We start from the raw sequence: 22640 nt of genomic DNA, 5'->3' as shown, positions 1-22640 counted from the left end.
TTCAAAATTTGAAGTATAATTTCTACTAAATGTGTATCGCTTTCACACCATTGTAAAGTGGAATTGTAAGCTGAATCACCGTAAGTTGGGAACCGCCTGTATGTGATTTTCCATAGACAGACAGACAGACAGACGGATAGATAGATGACAGATAGATATTAATTCAGCACTGTTACATGTAAGGCACTAGTGTAGATTCTGAGAACGCCTCAGGGAACAAATAACAGTGTCTTTAAAATAAAAAAGATACATTTCAAACAGATTTTCAAATGTTTGGGTTTATCCTCTCCTAAAAGACTATCCATATGAAAAGAAATCTGTAACCTGAAGGTTCCTTTAGGAGCAGAGAGCAACAGCAAGGGAAATTAGTTGGATAATCTTAATGGTGATCATTATCAAGCTAGAACACATCCATTTGGTAAAGTCCACACAAGAAGATCCTCTATTTGTGTGATGGATAGGAAAGACTTTTTAAAACTACAAAGCTCAAATTTTAAATATAAAAATTGGCCAATGTGACTCTTTCAAAATTGAAATTTTTTATAAATATACACTGAGACAAAGATAAAGAAAGATGAAGGATTGTGAGAAATCTTTGCAGTATCAAATTTTGACAGACTAAGGAACTCCAGAATATTAACCAGAAAAAGACAGAGATAATACATTTTTTAAGAAAAGGCACAAGATATAAACAGGCAATATGTAAAAATGGTAACTCAAAAAGCTAATAAGCATATGAGAAGATTCTTAAACTCATGATTAATTGGAAAAATATAATTAGAGCAATGTTGGGCTACTTTATAGATTGATCTTTCATGTTTCTCTATGCAAGAGATCCATCACCTGTGTTCACACCACCACAGTTGAGTACTTAGCGATGCTAAACTGAAGGACAAACACGAAGCCTGGTGATTCAGCCCAGGTAAACGCTGCTCTGTGAGCATGCAGCGAGCTGGGGACCACAGTTCTATCTCGTGTTAACTGCAACTATTTTGACTTTCCTCTCAAATCTGTTTTCCATGTTTATTCCAAGCACTGTTTTTATATGGCTCTTCAAAACCCCTTTGAAGAGAGAAAGTATGCTTCCACATTTAAATAATCAGAATTATACTGTGTCTAACTACCCTGAAATTTGTATTTTTTGGTTTCAGGCATACCACCACCTAAAGAAAACTGAGATAAAACAGAAGTAACATGAATATTAAATACATGTCTTCATGAAGAAACTGAGGTATAAAGAGGCTAAGTAGCTCACTCAAGTCCACAAAATTAATAATCAGTAGAGCCGGGATTTGAACTCAAGGATTTTGATATCAGAGATCATGACCATAGACTTTGAAGTGGAGTCACTCATGGAGACTATAAGTAGCTAAGTAACATAACACAGTTTTCATAAAATTTGTTTTTTATTAATTAATTAGTTTGCTTATCAAACATACTCTGTGTCAGCACTGAACACCAGAGCTACAGATACAAATTTCACATCCTAGTGGGGAAAACAGACATTATGTGCTAGGAAATCCAACACGGTAAGTGCACCAGTGATGACATGTCAGGGTAGTGAGAGAGCAGAGCAGAAACACCTAATCAAGCTAGGAGAAGTCCTAAAGGCTTTCTGAAGAAAAGGTCAGATGAGCTAGAGTTAGCTGTGATGGAGTCTGGAGAGGTGAAGTAACTCCAGGCAGGTAAAGACAATGCAGACAAGACATCACAGGGTTTAGAGGGCTAAATCACAGAATACAAGGTGGAAGTGAGATTGAAATAAGGAAAGACAGTCAGAGCTCAGATCTTGGAGGGCATTTGGACAATGGAAGAGTTTGGATTTAATCCCATGAGTGAATGAGAATTACTGAGTTAAAAATATGGATATATCTTAAATAGTTTGGGTGGCAGGTTGGAAATTGATTTAAAAGTCTGTTAGCCAAAATAAGCCAGTTGCACTGTGGTAATGAATAAACCTCCAGATTTCAGTTGTTAATGAAATAATAGACTATGTTTATACCTTAAGTCTGAAGCTGACTGGATAGCTCTCATCTACCTGGTAGCTATACCATCTGGAATGTGTGTCCTTCCAGGTTACTGCAGAACAGAGAGATCTGGAGGATACACAGGATGTTTTTAAGAGCTGAGAATAGATGTGGCTTTCATCAGTTCCTCCCATGTCTGTGGGACCCTGCAGCATGACTAAACTGACATGACAACTGAAAGAGATTTTCGGTAAGCACTGAGAGTTTACCAGAGAATGGAGCATTTCTTTCCATCTTGTTTATTATAGGCCTAAAGCACCTATACATTCTGAGTGTATTGAGTAAAATTAGTGCTCATTCTTTTATTGTTTATTATACAAATGCTTTTTTGAGCACCTCCTATGATACAATTACTGTCATAAAGATCAGGGGTACAGCATTGTTCATGTTACTTTTTTGTGGGTTGGCTCTCCACTTACATGATGCTATGTGCAAAGGATAGAGTAATAGAGTAAGCGGAGTAGAAGATACAATAAGCGCCAGATCTTGTGTCTTATAATGACTTTGAATTTGACTGAAATGAATGGAATTTAGAATATTCTGTATAAGAGTGACATGACCTGACCCTTTTTGAGGGATCACTCTTGCTGCTCTGTTGAGAGCAGATGTAAGGTGGTAGGGGAGAAGCCCTGATCCTATCAGGAATCTATGCAGTGATCCGAGTGAGCAACGATGGCGGCTCAGCCCGAGGGCAGAATGAAGCTGGTGAAAGCGGTCAGATTCTGGATGTATTGTGAAGACATTTTGAAGATAAAGTCATCAGAATATGAGGATGATTTAGATATGGGGAGTGAGGAATAAAGGTCTTAATTGAGCTCCCAGAAGAATAGAGTTGCAGTCAAGAGAGGGAAGATGAGCCTTAATCACTAAAATTTTTATGAGATGGTTTTAGAATGTCCAAGGGAATATTAGTTTCCTAAATTACTGACACTCAATGAGTGATTTCCTTAGAATTTCAAATGATAACAATGTTTACAGAAAAGTTTTTTCTTATATTTAAAGATTAGCCCCAAACATTTCCCACATTGACAAGATTTCATCTAAAATCTATGAATCTATCTACCTAGAAAGAAAACCAGTTGGTTAACAAATTATATAAATATATATATATATATATTTAAGTCAATTAGGCAAATATTAAGCTATTTAGATTATTTTGATGTGACAATTCACTTACTGTTTGTTGGAGCATGTTTGCCTAACAGGAAATGCCTGTATCTCCATATCTCTAATGAAATAAAAATATTTATTTTCTTTATTATTGTTAATATTAATATATTAGAAACACACTAGATAAGGGATTCCACTTAACCTTGGTGATTTGATTCAACCACTAAGTGTACATTAGTAGAACAGGAGGTCAAATTTAAGTTGGACTTTGATGAAAGCAGAGAATAGGGAAAGACTATTTCAGGCATCCAGAACAGAGCACATAAATGCATGAATGTAAAAGAGGATGGATGGTGAATTCAGGAAAATAATAGAATTTAGGGCCTATGCAAGGGGACCAGTTTGGGTTCGGAGTTACAAGGAGTAAGAAATAGAAGCTAATAAGACTGATATGAAATTAGGTATGAGTAAAATATAGTATAATAAAAAGTTTTAATTTCATCTTTTAATCAAATAAAGGCCATGATGTTGAAAATGTAGAAGAACTGAAAGTGCCTTGTGGGAGAAAGAGAGTAGAGAATGAAGAGAGAGGCCATCAAAAGTCATTCAATGGGAGTGTATAAGTTAGAGACAATTTCAGCCCTGGAAATCTCAGAGAACCAAGTTTCTAAATGAGTATATATAGTAGGAATGAGAAGCTTAATTTGTGAACAATTATGTGATTATATATTATTTTGCTAATACAATGACAAATTCTACCTTTAATTTTCCTTTCTCCTATTAGGCTAAGGAGTCAGTGATTTCAAAAAGATATAATACTATAAGAAATCCAGCTTGAATCCTAGCTTGAAAGAGTCCCACTCGCCTTCATCTAACACATGCTTTCTAGAATCTACCCCACTCATGTAACCAGAAAGTTCTAAGGGTAATTGCACAGTTTTCAGTATCTAGTGGAGCAATTGCATTCTTCAGGGAAGTGGATCTGCAATAGATACAGGATACAAAGCCACCCCCCAAAGCCAGTTTTATAGAATTAATGACAATATATAGATCATAGAGTGCATTAGGAAACTTCAATGCAACAAACTGAACCATTGCATATAAAGAAGGAATATATGAAATAATATAACAAATGATTAATATCAAGACTATATCTTAGAATTTTCTACCAACTGATAAGTAAAAGACAAGGAAGCCAAGAGAAAAATCAGCAAAGCATTAATAGGCAATTCACAGACTATAAAAGGAAGTGTTCACTGAGCACATGTGAAAAGATGTTCAAACTCACCAATATTAAAATAGTATTCATCTCTGAAGAAGGAATAGGGGAGGGGGACACAATTTGTAAGAAGTACAAAATGAAATGCCATTTAATGTGTAACATTTAATGGCTTTAAACAATAAAGTACAGAGCAAATATTGCTAAATGTTCACATTTGGTCATCTAGGTATATACATATTTGATTTATTTTTCTTTCGTATTTTTAAAATATTTTGCAATAATAAATTTAAATATATTCCCCCATCTGTCATTTTTATGAGGTAAAATGATAAGGGAGGCAGTATGAGTTTGGGGAAGAACATAGGAGTGGCAGTTGGCATCCTAAATTCTAGTCCCAAATCTGTCACCTGCCCATTAGGTGACCTTGAGCAGATCACTTCATTCTTCTGAAACTGACTCCTCACCTGAAAGACTTGAAAGTATTATCCACCATTACTACATAAAGTTATTGTAAGGACTGAATTCTTTCGTGTCCATGAAAGTGATGTTCAAATGTGAAAAAGATATGGAAATTCTCAAAACCTGCAGTTAATGTGAAATTACATAAATATACTTTCCCATTTACTGTGATTCAAAACTTATAGAAACAGACATTAGAAACAGAAAGTAATACACATTTTTTTCTTACCTGGTCTATTAGTTGGGAATAGAGTTCATGGCAATTGTCAAAAATGTACTTATACGTAGAATCCAGGCAAGCCCTGACACAGTCCTTCACCACTAGGCTGGCCTTTGGGGGGTTTTGCAGCTCCAGAACCTGACAGACAAATTATTTTCTTAAACTCAAAACTATAACATCATAATCCAGTATAATCAATACAAGCAATATTCAATGAGTGCATGCTTTTAGTCAATTTTTCTTTGTTCAGGAAAATGTAGCCTTAGAATATTTTAAATGTATAGATATGAACTTTAACTTTCTGATATGAAAACTCAGTGAAAATGATCATTGTTGTAAATATTCAAATAGAAACCCTTAAAGAGACCCATCACAACATTATTCATTCATTCCATTCGACCATTCAACACATATTTATCACTTACTATATGCCAAACATCGGCGATACTGAATTCTAGTATATAATGAACAAAATAAATCAGTAAATATTACATGATGTTGCATGCTGAAAAGAAAAATAAAGTAGGGAAGAGGTGAGGAGTGTTTCAGTGGAATAGAATTAATACAGAGAACTGCAATAGTAGATGAAGTCAGAGAAGAGATGGCAGCATGGGGAAAATCTACATACACTATTGTGAGAACCTAAGCTTTGAAGAAGGTGGGAATAAATTGGACTGTTTGAGCAGGAGAACAAAATGACAAAACTATCTTTTAAAAGATTATTTTATGCTGCTTCAAGGTAGGCTATGGAAAAAGTAGAAAGACGAGAGATGAGAATAGTGCAATAATTTAGTGAACAGAAGATAGTGCTTACACTATAGTGGCAAGCTAGGAGCTGTTAGGAGAAATCCTATTCTGGTTAATTTTGGAAGGAAGAGTTAACAGGTTTTCTGACAAATTAGATGACTTGTGTGAGAGAGAGGTGTCGAGACCCCAAAGTTTTAGCCTGAGTAATTAATACAATGAAGGTGACCTCAACTTAGATGATCAAGGCTGTGCTTGGGCAATCAGGAGCTCAGTTTGGCAGGTTAAGATTGAGAAGCCTCTTATACATACAAGTAGATTTCCAGTAGACATTTGGGTAGATAAGTCTGGAGTAGTGGAGATGCCCAGGCTAGGGATATCAATATGGGAATTTTCAGCTGAGAGAAGAATGTAAGGAAATGAAACTAGGTAAGTGTGAATAGAGAAAAGTTTCAAGAAATTCAATCTGGGTAATTCTAGCCCTAAGACATCAAGCAAATGAGAAAGAACACAGAAGCTAATAAGATAAGAGCAAACTAAGAGGGCTTCTTGGTGGTCTAGGGAAGAAAAGGTTTCCCAGAGGAAAAATTGATGAAATACGTTAAGTTATATTGAACACTGATACTGCAATGAACAAAACAAACATAAATCCCTTTCCTCATGGAGTAGATAGTAAGCAAAATAAAAGTAAAATATGTTAATGATAATGCATGTTGAAAAGAAAAATAAAGCAGAGAAGAGGAGTAGGATGTAGGATTGTAGGATGAGGATAGATAGCTGACCACTAGATTTTGCAAAGTGATGGCTATTGGTTATTCTGACAATGTCACTTTTGGTGAAATGACAGAAAAGTCTGATCGGAGTGGGTTCAAAAAATAAGGGTGGATATGAAGATTTAATATTGTTAAAATTTCAGTTTTCTCCAGGTTGATCTAAAGATTTCATGCTATCCCAATCAAAATCACAACAAGTATTAGCATCACCTAAACATTCTGAAGAAGAAGATAAAAGGTGGAGGATTCACACTATCTCATTTTAAGATTCTCTGTGAAGCTATAGGAATCAAGATGGTTTGACAATGGTGCAGATATAGACAATTGAGTAGAGAAATAGACCCAAATAAGTATGGTCAATTAATCTTTTTCTAATGATGCAAATTCATTTCAATGGATAAAAGAAATTTTTTCAGTAAATATGTTAGAAGGCAAAACAAAAAACAAAAACAAAGGCAAAAATAAAATTATCCTAGACTTATACTTCAGATAGAATAAAAAGGGCTCTCTGAATGAAACACTGGACTAAATATAAAAGGTAAAATAAAACTTTTAGAATAAAAATGGAAAATCTATTTCTGACCTTGATTTAGTCAGAAGCATTATCCATAAATAAAAAAATTAATAAAGTAGACATCATCAAAATTAAAAAACTTCTGCTGTGCAAAAGCTACTGTTAGTGAATGAAAAGATAAAAGACAGGGAGAAAATATTAGCAGATAAAGTATCTGACAAAAGATTTGTATCCAGAGCAAATAAAGAACTCTTTATAGTTAATGATAAGAAAACAGCCTAATGGAAAATGGACAAAATATTTCAACAGATTGTTCATGAAAGAAACTAAGTGACAAATCAGCTCAAGAAAAGATGATCAACATTATTAATAGAGAAATAAAATCAAGGCCCCAATAAGATACATTACAATGGCTTAAAAAAATTAAAACCATGGGTAATAGCAAGATCTTCACCAGAGGATATAGATAGCAACTGGAATTCGTATACATACTGCTGGGAATGCAAAATTGTACAACTGCTTGGAAAAACAATTAGGCACTTCTTGTTAAGGTAGATGTTCATTTACCAAACGACCCAGTAACTTTTCTGCTGGGTATTTACCCAAGGAAAATGAAAACTAAAAATATGTACATGAATATTTTTAACAGTTTTATTTGTTATAACCCTAAATGGAAACAACCAAAAAGCCGGTAATACATACACGAAAAGGATTACTATTCGGCAATAAAAAGGAATGAACTGCTGATACACTCAAGAAGGCAGATGAATAGTCTATGTATTATGCAACACAGCATATTATTTCATTTATAGGATGTTGTGGTAAACCATAGGGGGGAGAAGAGCAGATCAGTGGTCACTGGGGAGGGGGCGAGAGGCTGACTGAAAGAGAGCACACAAGGTTATTCTGGCAGCGTATGGAAATGTTCTGGATCTTGTTTGTAGTGGCGGTTATATAACTACACATTTATCAGTACTTAACCAAGCTGTACAAAAGAAAGAGGGAACTTTATTGTCTCTTATGAGAAAAGATAATGGGATGAGGAAATTTGTTCAAAAGATAATGGTAGAAAAGAAATTGGAAAGAAAATATAAAGAGGACTGTTTTGAGGAGTATGAGTATTAAAGGAAAAGAAGAATTAGCCCTGAGTAGCTATAGAACAAAGCAGAATCAAGAAATATTTTTAAGACTGGAAAATTAATAGCATGTTTGTTGATGGAGAATATCCAGTAAAGAGGAAATATGATAGTTCAAGCAAGTGGGGAGGATTGCTGGACTGAAGTTTTAGTGCTCAAGAGGAATTGAAATCAATTGCACAAGTGGAAGAGATGGCCTGTTCTAGGAGAACAGACAGCTAATCAACAGTGATGAAAAGAAGAAGGAGTATATGAACACAGGTGCAGGTAAGGAGGTAGAGAGGGCGGGGTGGTGGAAGCATGTGGTCAGAGCTTGAAGAAGCTCCCCAGTCTTTGCTCCTGTTTTTTTCAGTGAAATAGGAAGCAAGGTCATCAACTGGTAGTGAAGGTTGGGGAATAGAAGTTGAAAGTTTGAGGTATTGTTTTCTAAACTCTGCAAGGCTGGTGACTGAGGAATGCAGATGCGTGGCGCTTGTGCTGGCCCCGCCCTCCCTTCCTCCCATTTCCCTACCCCTTCAGCGTCAATGGCAGGCATTGATTGTCAACTGAGTAAACTTCCCTGTAGCCAGGATGGGGCCTCGCTATCGTTCTATGCACGCTACTCCAATAGCTGGTGCCAGTTGACCAGACTGACATAAATTCTATTTATCCCAGTCACCCAATTTAACTGTGACTTTAAGCCAAATGAATTTTAATTGAACTTTAAAGAATCCAAATGATCATTGATACGGTATCGTTTGTTTTCTGCCTCTCTTCTATTATAAAATAACATGCTTGGTGCTTCTAGTGAGTACAGTCATGGGCAACTGGAAAGGAAATGATAATTATTTCCATTTTCTTCCATATAGGAATTTTTTGAATAAACATCATAAAACTCTCTTTCAAAAAGTTTTTAGTCTATAATTTGACAAGTAGCTTTAGGAACGGGTTTACATGAATTGTCTTGCTAGCCAAATTGTGATTAAAGCAGAGGAAATACATCTAAAGATAAAATGCCTGCATAGTATGGTAGATGTTAATTACAATAATGGATTAAATGATCAAATATATTTCTGTGTAGACATTGCCAGGGCTGAAAATGGAAATTGCCACAAATTGGGGTAAACTTAAAAAAGTCAGTTAATCTCTCACAATGAAGAAGACATCTACATTAAAACTAAAATAAGAAGTACACTCCACTTCCATTTAACATTGTTAGGTTTTTGCTTTTTGTGTTTGGTAAGTACATGCCCACTTACTATGGACCTTTGTTTAAAATAGATTTAATTTAAAGTTAAATTTGAGCCAAATGTATCAGAATATCTTGAGTTTAGGATAATCCCTTTTTCAACACACCTTACATAGGTAGAGTCACTTAGCTCAGACAAAGGAACCACAGCTGAATCACTGGGTCAGTGGGACTGAACAGTACTGACCCAGAGAGGGGTAAAACCAGACTTTACCAGGGAATAGATGTCACATGAAAACACTGACAGAAATAAAATGAGGTACCTTCATCCTAAAAAAGGTGATGCTTGTTAGCAGGTCAACAGTTGATTTCAGGTCTTGCAGTCTTTCAGCATTGCTGGCAGGAAAGTTTTCCTGGTTAATTAGGAAATAGAAAATGGGTAAATTATCAGCATAATGCTTCCAATGGGCAAATAAAGTAAAATCAGTTTTCTGTGAAAGAAATTAGAAAGTAAACCATAAATTTTTAAGAGTATCTGTAGAGTATTCTTACAATATTTTATTGTAAAACATAAAACATAAAGTTTGGAAATAGTCTTAGAAAGCATACCCTTCTATTTATTCCCACAATGTATTAAAAATATACCAAACAATACAATAGAAGTGATGTTATCATATTATTCATCCTTGTTCATAAGACAATTTTGCTACTAAAAAGAGGGGAGGACAAAATAGTTTTGAAAATATTTTTGATAATTTTCTCAAGATGGGTAATTTTTTTTAAAACATACTTTGAGAACTTTTACGTTTGCTGTATTTCCTTTTAGTCACAAAGAAACTCTTAAAATTTACAAAAAAACAAAAAAGAATGTACTGCATAGTCTCTAGCCAAAGTATTGTGAATTGCAACAAAAAGTTTCCATTAATGAAATTTGGTGAGAAATGTCATATAAAAATGAGTATGCTCAGAATTTTGAAGGAAAAGAAAGATATTATTAAGAAAATGTTTGATCTAGAACAATTTTAACATGGAGAAATTTCTTATATTTGCATGCTTTTAGATTAGCTTTTTAAAGAGCAAGGAAAACCACAGTTAACTTAGATTTTCATGAACTCAAGCAGTATTGGGGTGTCTAATTGATGGTGAATGACGTAGCTTCAAGGCCCTTCATGTTCCCAAATTTCTTTTTCATTAGCTGGCATAACAGTTCACTTCCCATAGAATTGGCCCCAGTTCCAACCTGATAAAGGTGAGTTTGATAAAATTTGGTATTATAATTTCCAGAAATATGGATATTAAGATATCCATCAATAAGAGACTGAAACATTAATGCAGGAGAGATACATATATGCAGATAAGGAAAGCTGTTTAGGATAAATAAAGAATGTAATAGTTGTTACTACAGATTTGTAAGTAAAACTTGTACCTAAGCGTTTTCCTAACTAAGACATTCTGCGACTAAAAGCATCTGTGTATTCACCACATGGGTACATAAATATATTTATGTGTTTTATCTGGAGGTGAAATATAGAATTGTTGATAATGAAGTATGGGCAGTTTCAAAAAAGCACATTGTCCTGATCTACAAAGAATGAATTAAATTCAGTAAATTCTAGAAGGAATCTCAAAATCTGGGGAAATTATCTCAGTAACAAGGGGTGAGCTTTCAAAATGGGACTGGACCACAATGTCCACTTCAGGTACCTGCTCCACATAAGCCTGCAACAATACTGTGTGTATGTGTGTGGTTGCTTTAATTTTATAATTCTTTTAATAACCATCAGATTGAGTGGCCCTCAGCTAATTCATGATCCTTCTAGTATGGAACGACCTAAGATCCCAAGATCAGTATTTTCACTTTTCCATTACATAGTGGGTAATTTTTGCACAATATGACAAGACACGATTTGAGTAAATACAATATTTTACCTTTACGCAAATACTTTTGTACATACCCTATACTTTGACAGGTCAATCCTCAAAGAGTTATGCAACTGATCCAGGAGTTTTATGAATTTTTCCCTCTGTAAAGCAAACACAAAATAGAAGAATGGAAATAAATGGTCATCTAAATGTAGTCCTCAAACAATTCTATGAGTCATTGTTCCCATTTTATAGAAAGGAAGCTTCGAAGATGCCTATGACTTGTCTAAGATCACAGAGGCGGTATATGACATAGCAGTGATTCAAATTCAGGTCTTTTTGATTCCATGCTCTTTCCAATAGGCCTCACTGCCTCTCTGTGATGAATGAAAAGTATCCAGAGAGTTATGCTCTCTAAAAGGAGTCCAGACAACGGAATTGCCACTGCAATGATTTACAGCAATATGAGTCAGCAAGAGAAAATATAGCCCAGCCTTCTTTCTACCCCCACATACCACACCACCTCTCCAGAAATAAATTGCAGTTTTTAAAAAATTTCTCCCACCTAAGGAAGTGAGAACAACTGTTGTTTTTGTCAAAAACAATTTCAAACAGCATTTTCCTTTTGGTAACAAGTACAGATTTCATTATCTGAAAGGATCAATTGCCCTTAAAGTATGTTTATGATTTAGTGCTAAAAAAGAAAAGTAAAAAATATCAGGCAAAAAAATTACTGATGCTTCCTTCTGATGCTGTATCAGTGCTGGACTGACCTCTTCATAAAAGGATTTGAAAGTATAAGAATAAGGAGTTTTGATAATAAGCATAAGGGTGAAGTGTGGACTTAGTAAATTAGATAAGGTAAAAACGTCAAAGTCACAACGTGAACTTTATAGGTAGACAGTCTCATATTCCTAACGAAAAATGAAAAATGATAGGGGGATGGAAGTAAATGACAGTAAAGTTCTCTGTAAACATCAAATTGCCCTTTGGAAGATACTGACAAAAGTGGAAACTTTTCCTAGTAATTTCATGTACAAGGTGGATTTATGACGTATATAACTATTAACCATTGGAAATCACTAATCTTCATGAAGTGAACTGAATATTAAAAATTAAATTGTTCCTACACTGAAATTCCAATTTTCTGAATAAACTTCCTTTATTAGGTCTACACATCAGTAAGGAAATTTTGTGTATTGCCTCTCTTAACCCCTGGGGAGGCAGTGAAGGAGCCTAAGAAATGAACCTTTCCTTCCAGAAGCTTGCCATCTTGTAAGGCAGGTCAGACCCTCCAGCAAAGCTGCTGAAATATACAGAGGATCTGAATGCCTTAGATTTTTCTCTCCCACTCTCCATCAAACCTTCCTGGGGGAGGAGGTGACTATGCTATCTTTTGTAATCCCTGTCTCCACCCATGTGGCTCAGTAGCTCTCAATCAAAATAGAGAAATAAAAAGGAAATAAAGAAGTTTAGGCCACAGTAAAGTCAATCATTCAATGACTGTAAAAGTCAGCATATTCATGTCTTGTCTCTGGATGCTTTCTCTGGTCTCTGAGATTGGTGCAAATCATCAAGACAGCTGGCCTGACCCTAATCAACCATGCTATGTACACTGGGAACAATTGTTCTCGTTGCATGCCTGATGCCCATTCTTTCACTCTTCCTAGTAGAACCTAATGAGTCAAATGTGTCCATTATGAAATGCCTACCATCCCAGACCTCTTTTCCTCTAGGAATGGCCATGGAACATGGTTATGGCCAATGAGATACATACAGCATATTAAAGGGGATAGTGCAATTAGCAAATTATGAATGAAATAATATTTGGAAGATTCTAAAAGAGTGCCTGGCAGACAGTGTTGTATTAGTGTTTGCTATGTATTTTTTTATTATTTTTTTTCTTCCATTTGCTCTTTGTGTCTTTATCCTTTTCCCCACCTTAGAATAGATACCAGGAGCTAAAAGAGTCATCTTGTGGCTATAAAATGAATAGCTGAACAAATGGTAAGAATGGTGGAGCTGGAAGGAGCCCCCACCCCTCACTCTAGCCTTGTCCACCCACCCTTTCAAAAACTTACAGTCCCAGCAGCCCTGAATTCCTTATAACCGCTGGACTTAGGCTGCATGGAGAAAAAAATCTAAAAGTTGTTTGTTTAATTGAATTTCTGTTTCACACAGAACAGAATTTTGACTGTTATAGATCACACATTTGGTCCTCCTCCCTAAGTCTTCAGTGCCCAGCTGGAAAATTTACATTCAAGGGAAACAGAAAACTGTGGGGAAAACTGCCAGGCTTGTTGTCACTAAATCCCAAACAACATCAGATGATGTGAAATTAAAAGTGTGCTGCTGATTGAATTTTCATAAAGGTTCTGTAAGCAGCAGGACAGCTTGAAATTTAATTTTATTTACCATCTTTCTGTTTAACTAGAGTGAGATTGCCTTTGCAAGTACAGAAGAGGCCTATTGTCTGCACGGTGTGATTTGAGGAATAACAAAAGCCTGGGTGATTAAAAATTGTTCCCCCTAAGGGGCAGCATGCCTTAGTATCTGAGACTGCCACATTATTCGGTTATTTGCAACAGGTTAAAACTACCCACGTCTGTTCTTGGGTTCTGTGAGGATGGGTGGGAAGGGAGGGATAAGGGGGGAAAAAGAAAGGGGCCATTAAGATTAGCATGTGTAATGTGGGGGGGAGGCACGGGGAGGGCTGTGCAACACAGAGAAGACAAGTAGTGACTCTACAGCATCTTACTACACTGATGGACAGTGACTGTAATGGGGTTTGTGGGGGGGACTTGGTGAAGGGGGGAGCCTAGTGAACATAATGTTCCTCATGTAATTGTAGATTAATGATACCAAAAGAAAAAAAGAAAAAACAACAACAACAAAAGTCTAAAAAAAAAAACTACCCACGTCTAACATTTGGAAGGGGCCAAATCAATTATAATAATACTAAGTATAATCCAGCTATAAATAATCAAGGTTTAATTAGTTGATAATAAGAACCCTAGACCAGGGACCAGCAAAACTCGGTCTGTAAAGAGCCAGGTAGTAAATAGTATCAACTTTGTGGTCTTTCATGACTAGTAAACTCTGACATTGTAGCACAATAGCTCCCATAAACAGTATATAAACAAATGGCCATGGTTGCCTTTCCATAAAATTTTGTTTCTGGACAGTGAAATTCAAATTTCATATAATTTTCATGTGTCACGAAATAATAGTTTTCTTTTGATTTTTTTTAACCACTAAAAACATAAAAACTATTTTCAGCTGATGCGCCATACAATCCAGTGCTTGGGCCAGTTTTGGCCCAGGGGCAGAGGGTGATTTTGACGAGGGGAAGGAAGTTGCTCCCTCTCAAGTACACTTTCAGTAAGCCTTCCCGGGAACTGTGGAAGGAAGAGCTCTTACAAGGGGCGTAAAAAACCTCTGCGTCACCTTCAGCTTCTCTCCTCCCCTCCTTTCCTTCTCAGTGTCTCACAACAACGGCAGGGGTAGTTTAACCTGCAGCCAATGATGCTTAAGCCTTGGGGGCCTTCACTTGCTTCAGCTTCCTTGGGAGGAGCCCAAGCCATTTGCTCACAGGATCTTAGGTTTTTGTAAAATTTGCAAGGATAGGATAAAAATTACACTGAACTGGACTAGCAAGTTGTAAAAACGTTTTTCCAGATGCAGTAATTCATTAAGAAGATAAATTCACACTAAATGCAGTAATTCATTAAGAAGATAGGAAAGAGTTCAAATAAAGGTAATGCGTAGGCTATTTTGATAATTTAATTAATGCTAATCATATGAGCATATTGGAAATATTTTTGCATATCTTGTTTTTTTGATATTAATACTGATACCATCAGAGATACGATAAAACTACAAAATGCCAATATAACGAAAGTATCAAAGACAAGCTAATTAAAAAATGTCACCAACTCAAAAGAATTTTTAAGGGGTCATTTCTTAGGCAAACTTGAAAAGCGCTGAGATATTTATCATTCACTGACCAAGAAAGCCTTAATATTTTCCCTGGTTTGATTAAACTTTAGACAGGCTTCTCACACTAGGTTCTGACCACCCTTTTTTATTTTTAGAGCATTTTGTTTAGAAAACTTGTAATTGTAAATTCTGTCTTTTCCCCTTTGAGATGTAAGTCTTTTTAAAAGCCTCTTGCCAATTTTACAAACCAAGACTGTCTTCCTCAAGTACTTGGGAGTCACGCTTTTGAAATATAATCACCAAAGAAATAGCACCCCTATATCCCAGCCTCTGTGGGAGGGTAGGAGACTAACTTTGATGGTTGTTAATTAGCAAACACAGATGGTCTAATGGCAGAAAAAGACATTTGCAAATTCAAGAATAATTCAATGTGTTGGACAAAAGCCACTGACCAAACTTCTCCCTAACATCCTCAGGTACCTTCCCTCTAGCTCATTCCAGCCCTTAAAGTCTCTTGTCTTTTGTTTCAGTGGAGCTGAGCTCAGAATGAGCTCTGGACTCTCTCCCCTATTGCAGCAGCCTTGAATAAAGTCTTCCATGCCTGTTTAACTTTGTTGGGTGCAATTTTTGCTTTCACATCACATCACTTATGAAAGAAACATAAATGTTTCCCTAAATTTGATGAAAAATAAATCATTAGAAATTAATTTTAATTTTATATCAAATCTTCTATTGACAATTTTATAGTTTTCTTCTTAAAGAGAGTCTTATCAAATTGCATAAGATTAAGGCTGCCCAAAACCTAGGTCCACCTTTGCCCAGGACTAATCATTTGGCAAGTCATAAAAAAACAATCTCCCACATTCATTCCCCCCTTTGCCCCATCATTTCACTTCCTCTAAACCATTATCTAGATGCAGCATAGCTTTGCCTTGCCAGGACTAATGCATTGGCCCTCTCACAACTTTCCATCTGTCCCTCCTATGCTTAACACCAGTTGCTGGTTTATCCCTTCCTCCTTTCTTTAGCATGTCTTCCTGTAGCTCTGAGACTGGAAAACTAAACACCATATTTCCCAGACTCCTTTGCAGAAACTTTTCTGCAATTACTTTCTGCCTATTAGATGCTCATGCACTGCTACATTTGGAAAGCAGACATGAGATGGAGGCCCACTTCTTCCTTCTTGGCTTACTTCTGCTGCTAAGGAAAATCCTGGAGACATTGGTCTGCCAGGCTCTGGTCAACAGCTCTGTGATTTTGAAAAAGGTTGCACTGACAAGAGAAGCAGCTTTCTGATTCCTCACCTTCCTGAGTGTAAGAAAGCTCACAGCTTCTCTTGGAAACCATACTTCAGTGGGCATTAAAGAACCTCAACAATTTAATGGCAACCCAGAAACACAACCGCCTCCTATACTTCTATATTTTATTCTGTTTTCCCTACTCAGTAGTCAGGCTACCTTACACATACTTCTCTGAACTTAATTCGCATCTTTATTTCTCCTTATCTTTACACAAATATCTTCCTAGACCTAAGGTAGTTTCCCTACTACTTCTTGGGCTTTGAAAAATACTACTTCTCCCTAAAAGACCTGTTCCTATTGTCAAGTTTCCATGAATTCCCTGAAAAGAATTAATCATTTGCTCCTCTTCAATCTCAAAGCACACTTATAAGTATAAATTCCTTTGATGTTTATCACATTTTGGGATTGATTTATGGTTATGCTATACATAGTCATGGGACTATCCAAGTAGAGTATAAACCCCAAAGAGTAGAGGTCAACATTTATTTTTCAGTCCCTCTACTACTTGCCATGGTGCCTTACATGAGGTATCTCAAAAATATGTATTGAATGAACAAGTGGCTAAATAAAAGAACATATATAATTGCAAAGAAGTATTTACTAGTATATTCATTTTTGCCCAGCACTGGCTGTGTCAAAGAGGGTATATAAACTCAGGGGAAAAGTTGAGCCAGACGATATCAATTGAACTAATAATTTATTTTCTATCTGTTCCTTAGGATAACTCACTAAGTTAATTGTCTAAAGACTTTTCTTCAAAGTTGAAATATTGACCCCCACCTCAAGAAATGTATCTCCTTTCAAATGTTTGACCTCAACATCCAGGGAGACATTTTTCCAATAAAGTTCTTAGATTTTCTTGACTCCACAGAACATGTACACTCAACAGTGTGCTGCTAAACTGTCTCTCCAAAAGAAAAAAGCCTTGGATTTTAGTGTTTGCTGATTTCCATGATATAATTACTCTCAGTATTTCCAGTTTCAAGGCTGGCTGTGTTCAACAAACAGCATGGTATACTCCTGAAAATTCAGCAATCTAAAGTACACTGTTTTACATTTAATTTTCAACAGTTTACTCCCAGAGCTACATCTTGGACCTGAGACTTCCCCCAGAAAATCTGTACTGAAATGTATGATGTCAAAATCCTTTGTCTCCGTCTCTCTTTCTTGTGGTGCCGTTTGTCAAATCTAGACCCCGTGGTGAATTACTTCATCTTTTCTCTTGACAGCATCATCTATATATTAACTTCCTCACCTTTCCAAAATTCTGCAAAATTTCAACCTAGAGTCAATCCAACCATCTGCTGTATGTTACCACATTGGTATCAAAATGCTGAGAAATTCTGAGAAAATCTCACAGCCACATCAATTGTCTTGACAACAAATCTATGCCGCCCAACATCACATGAGACTTTCTGCTTTACTAGGAATTCCTCTTACATGGCCTTGAAATATTCCTCTTATATTCTCTCCAGTAGCTTATCCAAATCTTTACTAACCTCCTTTACCCCATGTGTTGATCATAGCCTTCATCTTATAGATAAACATTCTTTGCCCTTATAGACAACTGTAGAGAAGATAGGGAAATAAGGTATGACTTTCTCAACTTTTCATTCCTAAATCAGAAGCTTGGTGTTCTCTGCAAGAACTCTCACCTATTTCCTTAGATTTCAGAACAGAACGTGTCCTTTATTATTCCTAAAATGTCACTCCTTCTGTCCTCTTAACCACACTTTCTTTCTCCTCTGTACTGTTACTACACCATTTATTCTATTTCTGATAAATTTGCAACTTCACCTTTGCAGCTAGTTCCTTTCCTAACAATCTATAAACATGTTTAAGCGTATCTTATTAAATAAAAAATCCCCACCCAACCAGACAGTAAAAATCTTTTTCATAGGCAAAACCTTCTCACTTTAGACCAGTTTCTCTTTTATCATTATTATTCAAGTTCCTTAGCAGAACAGACTGTATTTCCTCATCCGCTATTGCTCTTTTATTCACACTTTTAGTTATAAAATTAATACAAGTAAGAAAATGTTAATAGAAAAGTTTAAAGATGAATAGAAAACAAAAGCAACAAAATATTAGCTATAATCCCACCAAGTGGCTGCACCATTGGAATTATGAAGCATTTCTCTCCAGTACTATTTGTAAACTGTGTGTGTGCACATGTGCGAACATGTTTCCAATGTTGGAATTAGATTGTATATACAGTTTTGTATATTTTTTAATGTATCATTATACCATGGATCTTGCTAAATTTTGTAAGCTTTTCTTTAAAAACTTGATTTTTAATAATTGCACTGTATTTTAGTGAATAAGTAGGCCCTAATTTACAGAACTATTCATCTATGCCATTCACCAAAGAACCATATGAAATCAGGCTTCAGCCTCAACTCTTTCACTAAGAAGTCACCTCCTGATTGCTAAACCAGTGGGCTCATTTCTTTCCCCATCTTCCTTGAAAATTTTGTAATAGTTGACAATGTTATATAACTCCTCTTTTCTTAAAATATCATAATGCCTTTCATCATACCACATTTTTATTATCATTTTCATCTAATTTCTATAACCATTTTCCTCAGCAAACTTTGCTTGTCTCTCCTCTCTACACCCAGTGGATCTGTCCTTTACATTTTAATCCAAACCATGACTTCAAATAACACTTGTACACAAAAGCCTGAATTTGTGAGTGTAACAGCTTTCTAATTTGTTTTATAATCCTCATAGGTAAGAAAGTTTTCCACTGGTTCATTTTTTGGAAAATCAAAGTGTCTGGGTTCAATCTTTGAGAAAATAATGGAGGGCCAATATAATGATGTTTCTGAGTCACAACTGACAGTATTAGCTTCAAAACTCAGGTAAATAAGAACTTCAGATCCTAAATTGGAGGTGGGAGATATAATACTTAGATCTATTTGATCAGATAGCATTATTTTCAATAGGTAGAGAAATATAGTCAAATTTACATACTACATCATCAATTTGTCAAGATGTAGTTTGAAGAAAAAGTTCTTTTTTTGACCCCCTGCTACAATAAGTTATTTGATTTACAAAATGAAGTTTGTTATAACCATGTTGCCATGAAACACTGAAAAGTCCTAAAATCCAGTGGGTTTCCCTTCTCTGGGTCTGTATGAAGTAAAGCAGAAGGCTGTGTTATTTTTCTCCAGGTAGCTTTTATGGTGGATAATAATCATATAAACACATCTTCTTTCTCAGAGGTAGGAAGGCTCAGTGTTCCACAAGGTTGGCTTATTTTCTCCAATGTACCCCAGCAGAATATTAAAAGCAAAACAATTTCATAACACTGAATGCTTTATGTTATGGGTAAAATCCCAAGACAGTGGATACTGTCACCAAAAGGAAGTTTTTTATAACAAAACTGTTCTATGATCTGATATTGGTTATAATAGCATCTTGCTAGGAAATGTTCTTTGGTCTCAGCTCTTATAACAGTCAATCTGTCTAAGAAAAGTAGTTAATGGAATACTGTTTATACTGGAGGAAGGGCAGGAGAGAGAAAATCTTCATACCATGTATTTATAGAGCACTTCAAACTTTTACAAACTGGCTTATCATCTTTCACTTCATTTGATTTTCATCTTGAACTTGAGAGACATGGTAGAGAAATCACTGTTGACATCATTGAGCAGATTGGGAAACCGAGGCTTGAATAACTAAACTGAGTTGCTAAATTTGAAAACTCGAACTCTATAACTCCTGATAGAGATAGTGATTTCTTCTACTAGGATTTGTTTTGTTTTTTTTCATTAAATAACCATTACTTTTTCCTTTGATTCATTTCAGCTCATCTCACATACCTCATATGCATTTTCTTCAGATGAAAAGGACAAGAAAAGAGTAAAAGCAACAGCATTTTTTAAATTGGCTTTATACTCTTTTATTCCCTGGGTTTCCTTTGTTTCTACCCTATACACATACTCCAAAATTTAATTTCTAACAGCATAATCAATAACAAAAATTTATTCAGTGAACTAATATGGAAAAAATGCAGTGGGAAAAGTAACTAGTGTGTCACAGAAATCATTTTCCTATAATGGATCTTATTTTCCTCCACAAAAAAACACAAAAGTGTGAATGAAAATACCTGTCTCCCAGGGTTACTGAAGAGAGTTGTTGCCTTTTCAGTTTTCCTGACCAAACCTTGGGAATCTTTCTAGGAATCTGCCTTTCCTTTACTGTCCATCTTTCTAAAGATACCAAGTGCTGTTGATTCTATGCCCTGAAAAGCCCCAGAATTTGTCCTTTCTTCTCCATCTTCACTAATTCTTAGTTTAGATCTTCACCACTTTACTGGGATTACTATCAGTTTATATTCCATTTCCAGTCTTGTCAGTTTCAATTTAATTATGCTTGTAGACAAGATCCAGTGATAGGTGCAACAGAGAAGTATTTCAGAATCCTCAGGATCCCTGCATTTCTACATTTCAGTGCTTTCTTGATACATTTGAATACTTCGGGCGGACAGTCTTAATAAGGTACAGATAGTTTCCTCAGCCTTACCTAGTATTTTTTTCTTATAAGATGTGCAATTATCCCTCAACAGAAGTAGGAAACAATAGGAAGTACAAATGGAGCCTAAAAGCTCCAGAGAAGTCAACCAACCATTTACCAGGAACAGTATCTGAAATGGTGAATCCCAAATTGGTGCACATGGAGAATTTCCTATAAAATCCCAGTACTCACTCACAAAATGTATGTTTCCCCTCCTGGAAAAGGTTGTTTCAGATAAGGAGCTTTAATCTAATAAAGATACCTACTGACTGCCAAATAAAAGTTATTTCACTGACTATGTTTAAATGAACTTTTAGCTTTAGCCTGTTATACTAAGAGATCTCTACGATGTCCATTCTACATTAAGATTTCAAGAATATCTGGAATCCAAAGCCCCTTGAAAATGGAAATTCCCACAGGCAACTAGGAATTTTAAAGTTAAAAAAATAGTACTTACACCAAAGTTGGTAGCAGCAAATCGATCTGAGGCAGAAACCTGTACATTGGTTGAAATAGTTGTATGAGCATAGAAAGCATTTATATTTGCCAGCAAGGTGCTCATGACAGCAGGGACCCCAGGGCACATGTATTTGGATGACAGACATGAAAAGTGCCTGCAAGACAAAAAAATTAAGTGCTTTTAAAATAGAAATGAATTAATTCACATAACAGTATGTCCTCTAACATCAGCAATGAAATAATTCCTCAACTATATTTATGAAAAGAAAAACCTCCACAATCTCTTAATTGAAAGACAAAGCAATATCAGCCTTTTAAAAATTTCTCATTCACAAATGTGAAGTGGCTAAATTAGAATGTGATTTGTCACAGGGAGATGTGCATCATTCTTCCCAACTGTGAGAGTGTGGTGTGTGCACAAAAGTGCAATTCCCAGTGGAATCTAGCATGGTTGGAGAGCAGTAACACAGGAGTCTCCCTTCTCCAGTAACTATATCCCTGCTTATTTCAGTTCCTGAAATGATATATTCCAGCAAGAATATTTTTTTATACCTGTATTCCTCTCACAGTGGTTAAGTAAGCAAGAGGCCCTTTCACTGCATGTTGATTAAACAAGTGAACTTATTAACATCTTATCTGAGTCCAGTTTGTGAGCTTTTGCCATAGAGGAGTATCTTCCATAAGCAGTTCTGTTTACGAAGCATCTCGGTAAATAAAGGATTTAATTAGGCAAACAGATGAACAAGTGAGGATATGTTTAATTATGCCAGCTTTATGATTAAAGACCATTTCTTTTAAACCTTGAATAATAGTATCATTTACAAACATCAGAAATATCAAGTGTTAAGTTCCCTTAAGAAACCCTGTTTCATCTGAACTAAAACTAACGGCTTGCAAATTGAAAGCATAGCTTGGGATAAAAGTGAAAAGGTACAATACTCAGGGAGGAAGGGAATTTTCAGTACATAATCTGACCCAATTTCCTATCATGTCTTCATAATATATCCTCCATCTAGGCAGTTCTGAATTTTGCATTACTGAACACAAATACATAATGTACATACATAAGTAATGCCCTGAGCGGCACCTCAAAAGAAATGGATGGTGGTCTTGGAAATGGATGGTGGCTTCTATTAGATTTTAGCAGGGCCACTCACCTAGCTTGTCATGACACTAGCTAATAA

The 22640-nt window shown here is 35.7% G+C and overlaps 1 protein-coding gene across 1 annotated transcript in view; it reads right to left on the bottom strand.

Moving 5' to 3' along the window:
- Positions 1-22640, bottom strand: part of UNC13C (unc-13 homolog C) — a 591739-nt gene that overhangs the window by 234295 nt on the left and 334804 nt on the right. Inside the window, exons 13-16 of the mRNA XM_057488818.1 lie at positions 21455-21611; positions 11329-11397; positions 9697-9786; positions 5048-5176 (exon numbers count right to left, since the gene is read on the bottom strand). Coding sequence (XP_057344801.1) covers positions 5048-5176; positions 9697-9786; positions 11329-11397; positions 21455-21611 — 445 coding nt within the window. The remainder of the gene's footprint in view (positions 1-5047; positions 5177-9696; positions 9787-11328; positions 11398-21454; positions 21612-22640) is intronic.

Source organism: Manis pentadactyla, chromosome 11, assembly GCF_030020395.1.
Source record: "Manis pentadactyla isolate mManPen7 chromosome 11, mManPen7.hap1, whole genome shotgun sequence".
In the NCBI taxonomy this organism is placed as follows: Eukaryota; Metazoa; Chordata; class Mammalia; order Pholidota; family Manidae; genus Manis; species Manis pentadactyla.
Note: the sequence above shows the minus strand (reverse complement) of the source record. Positions and strands in the feature narration are given on the sequence as shown.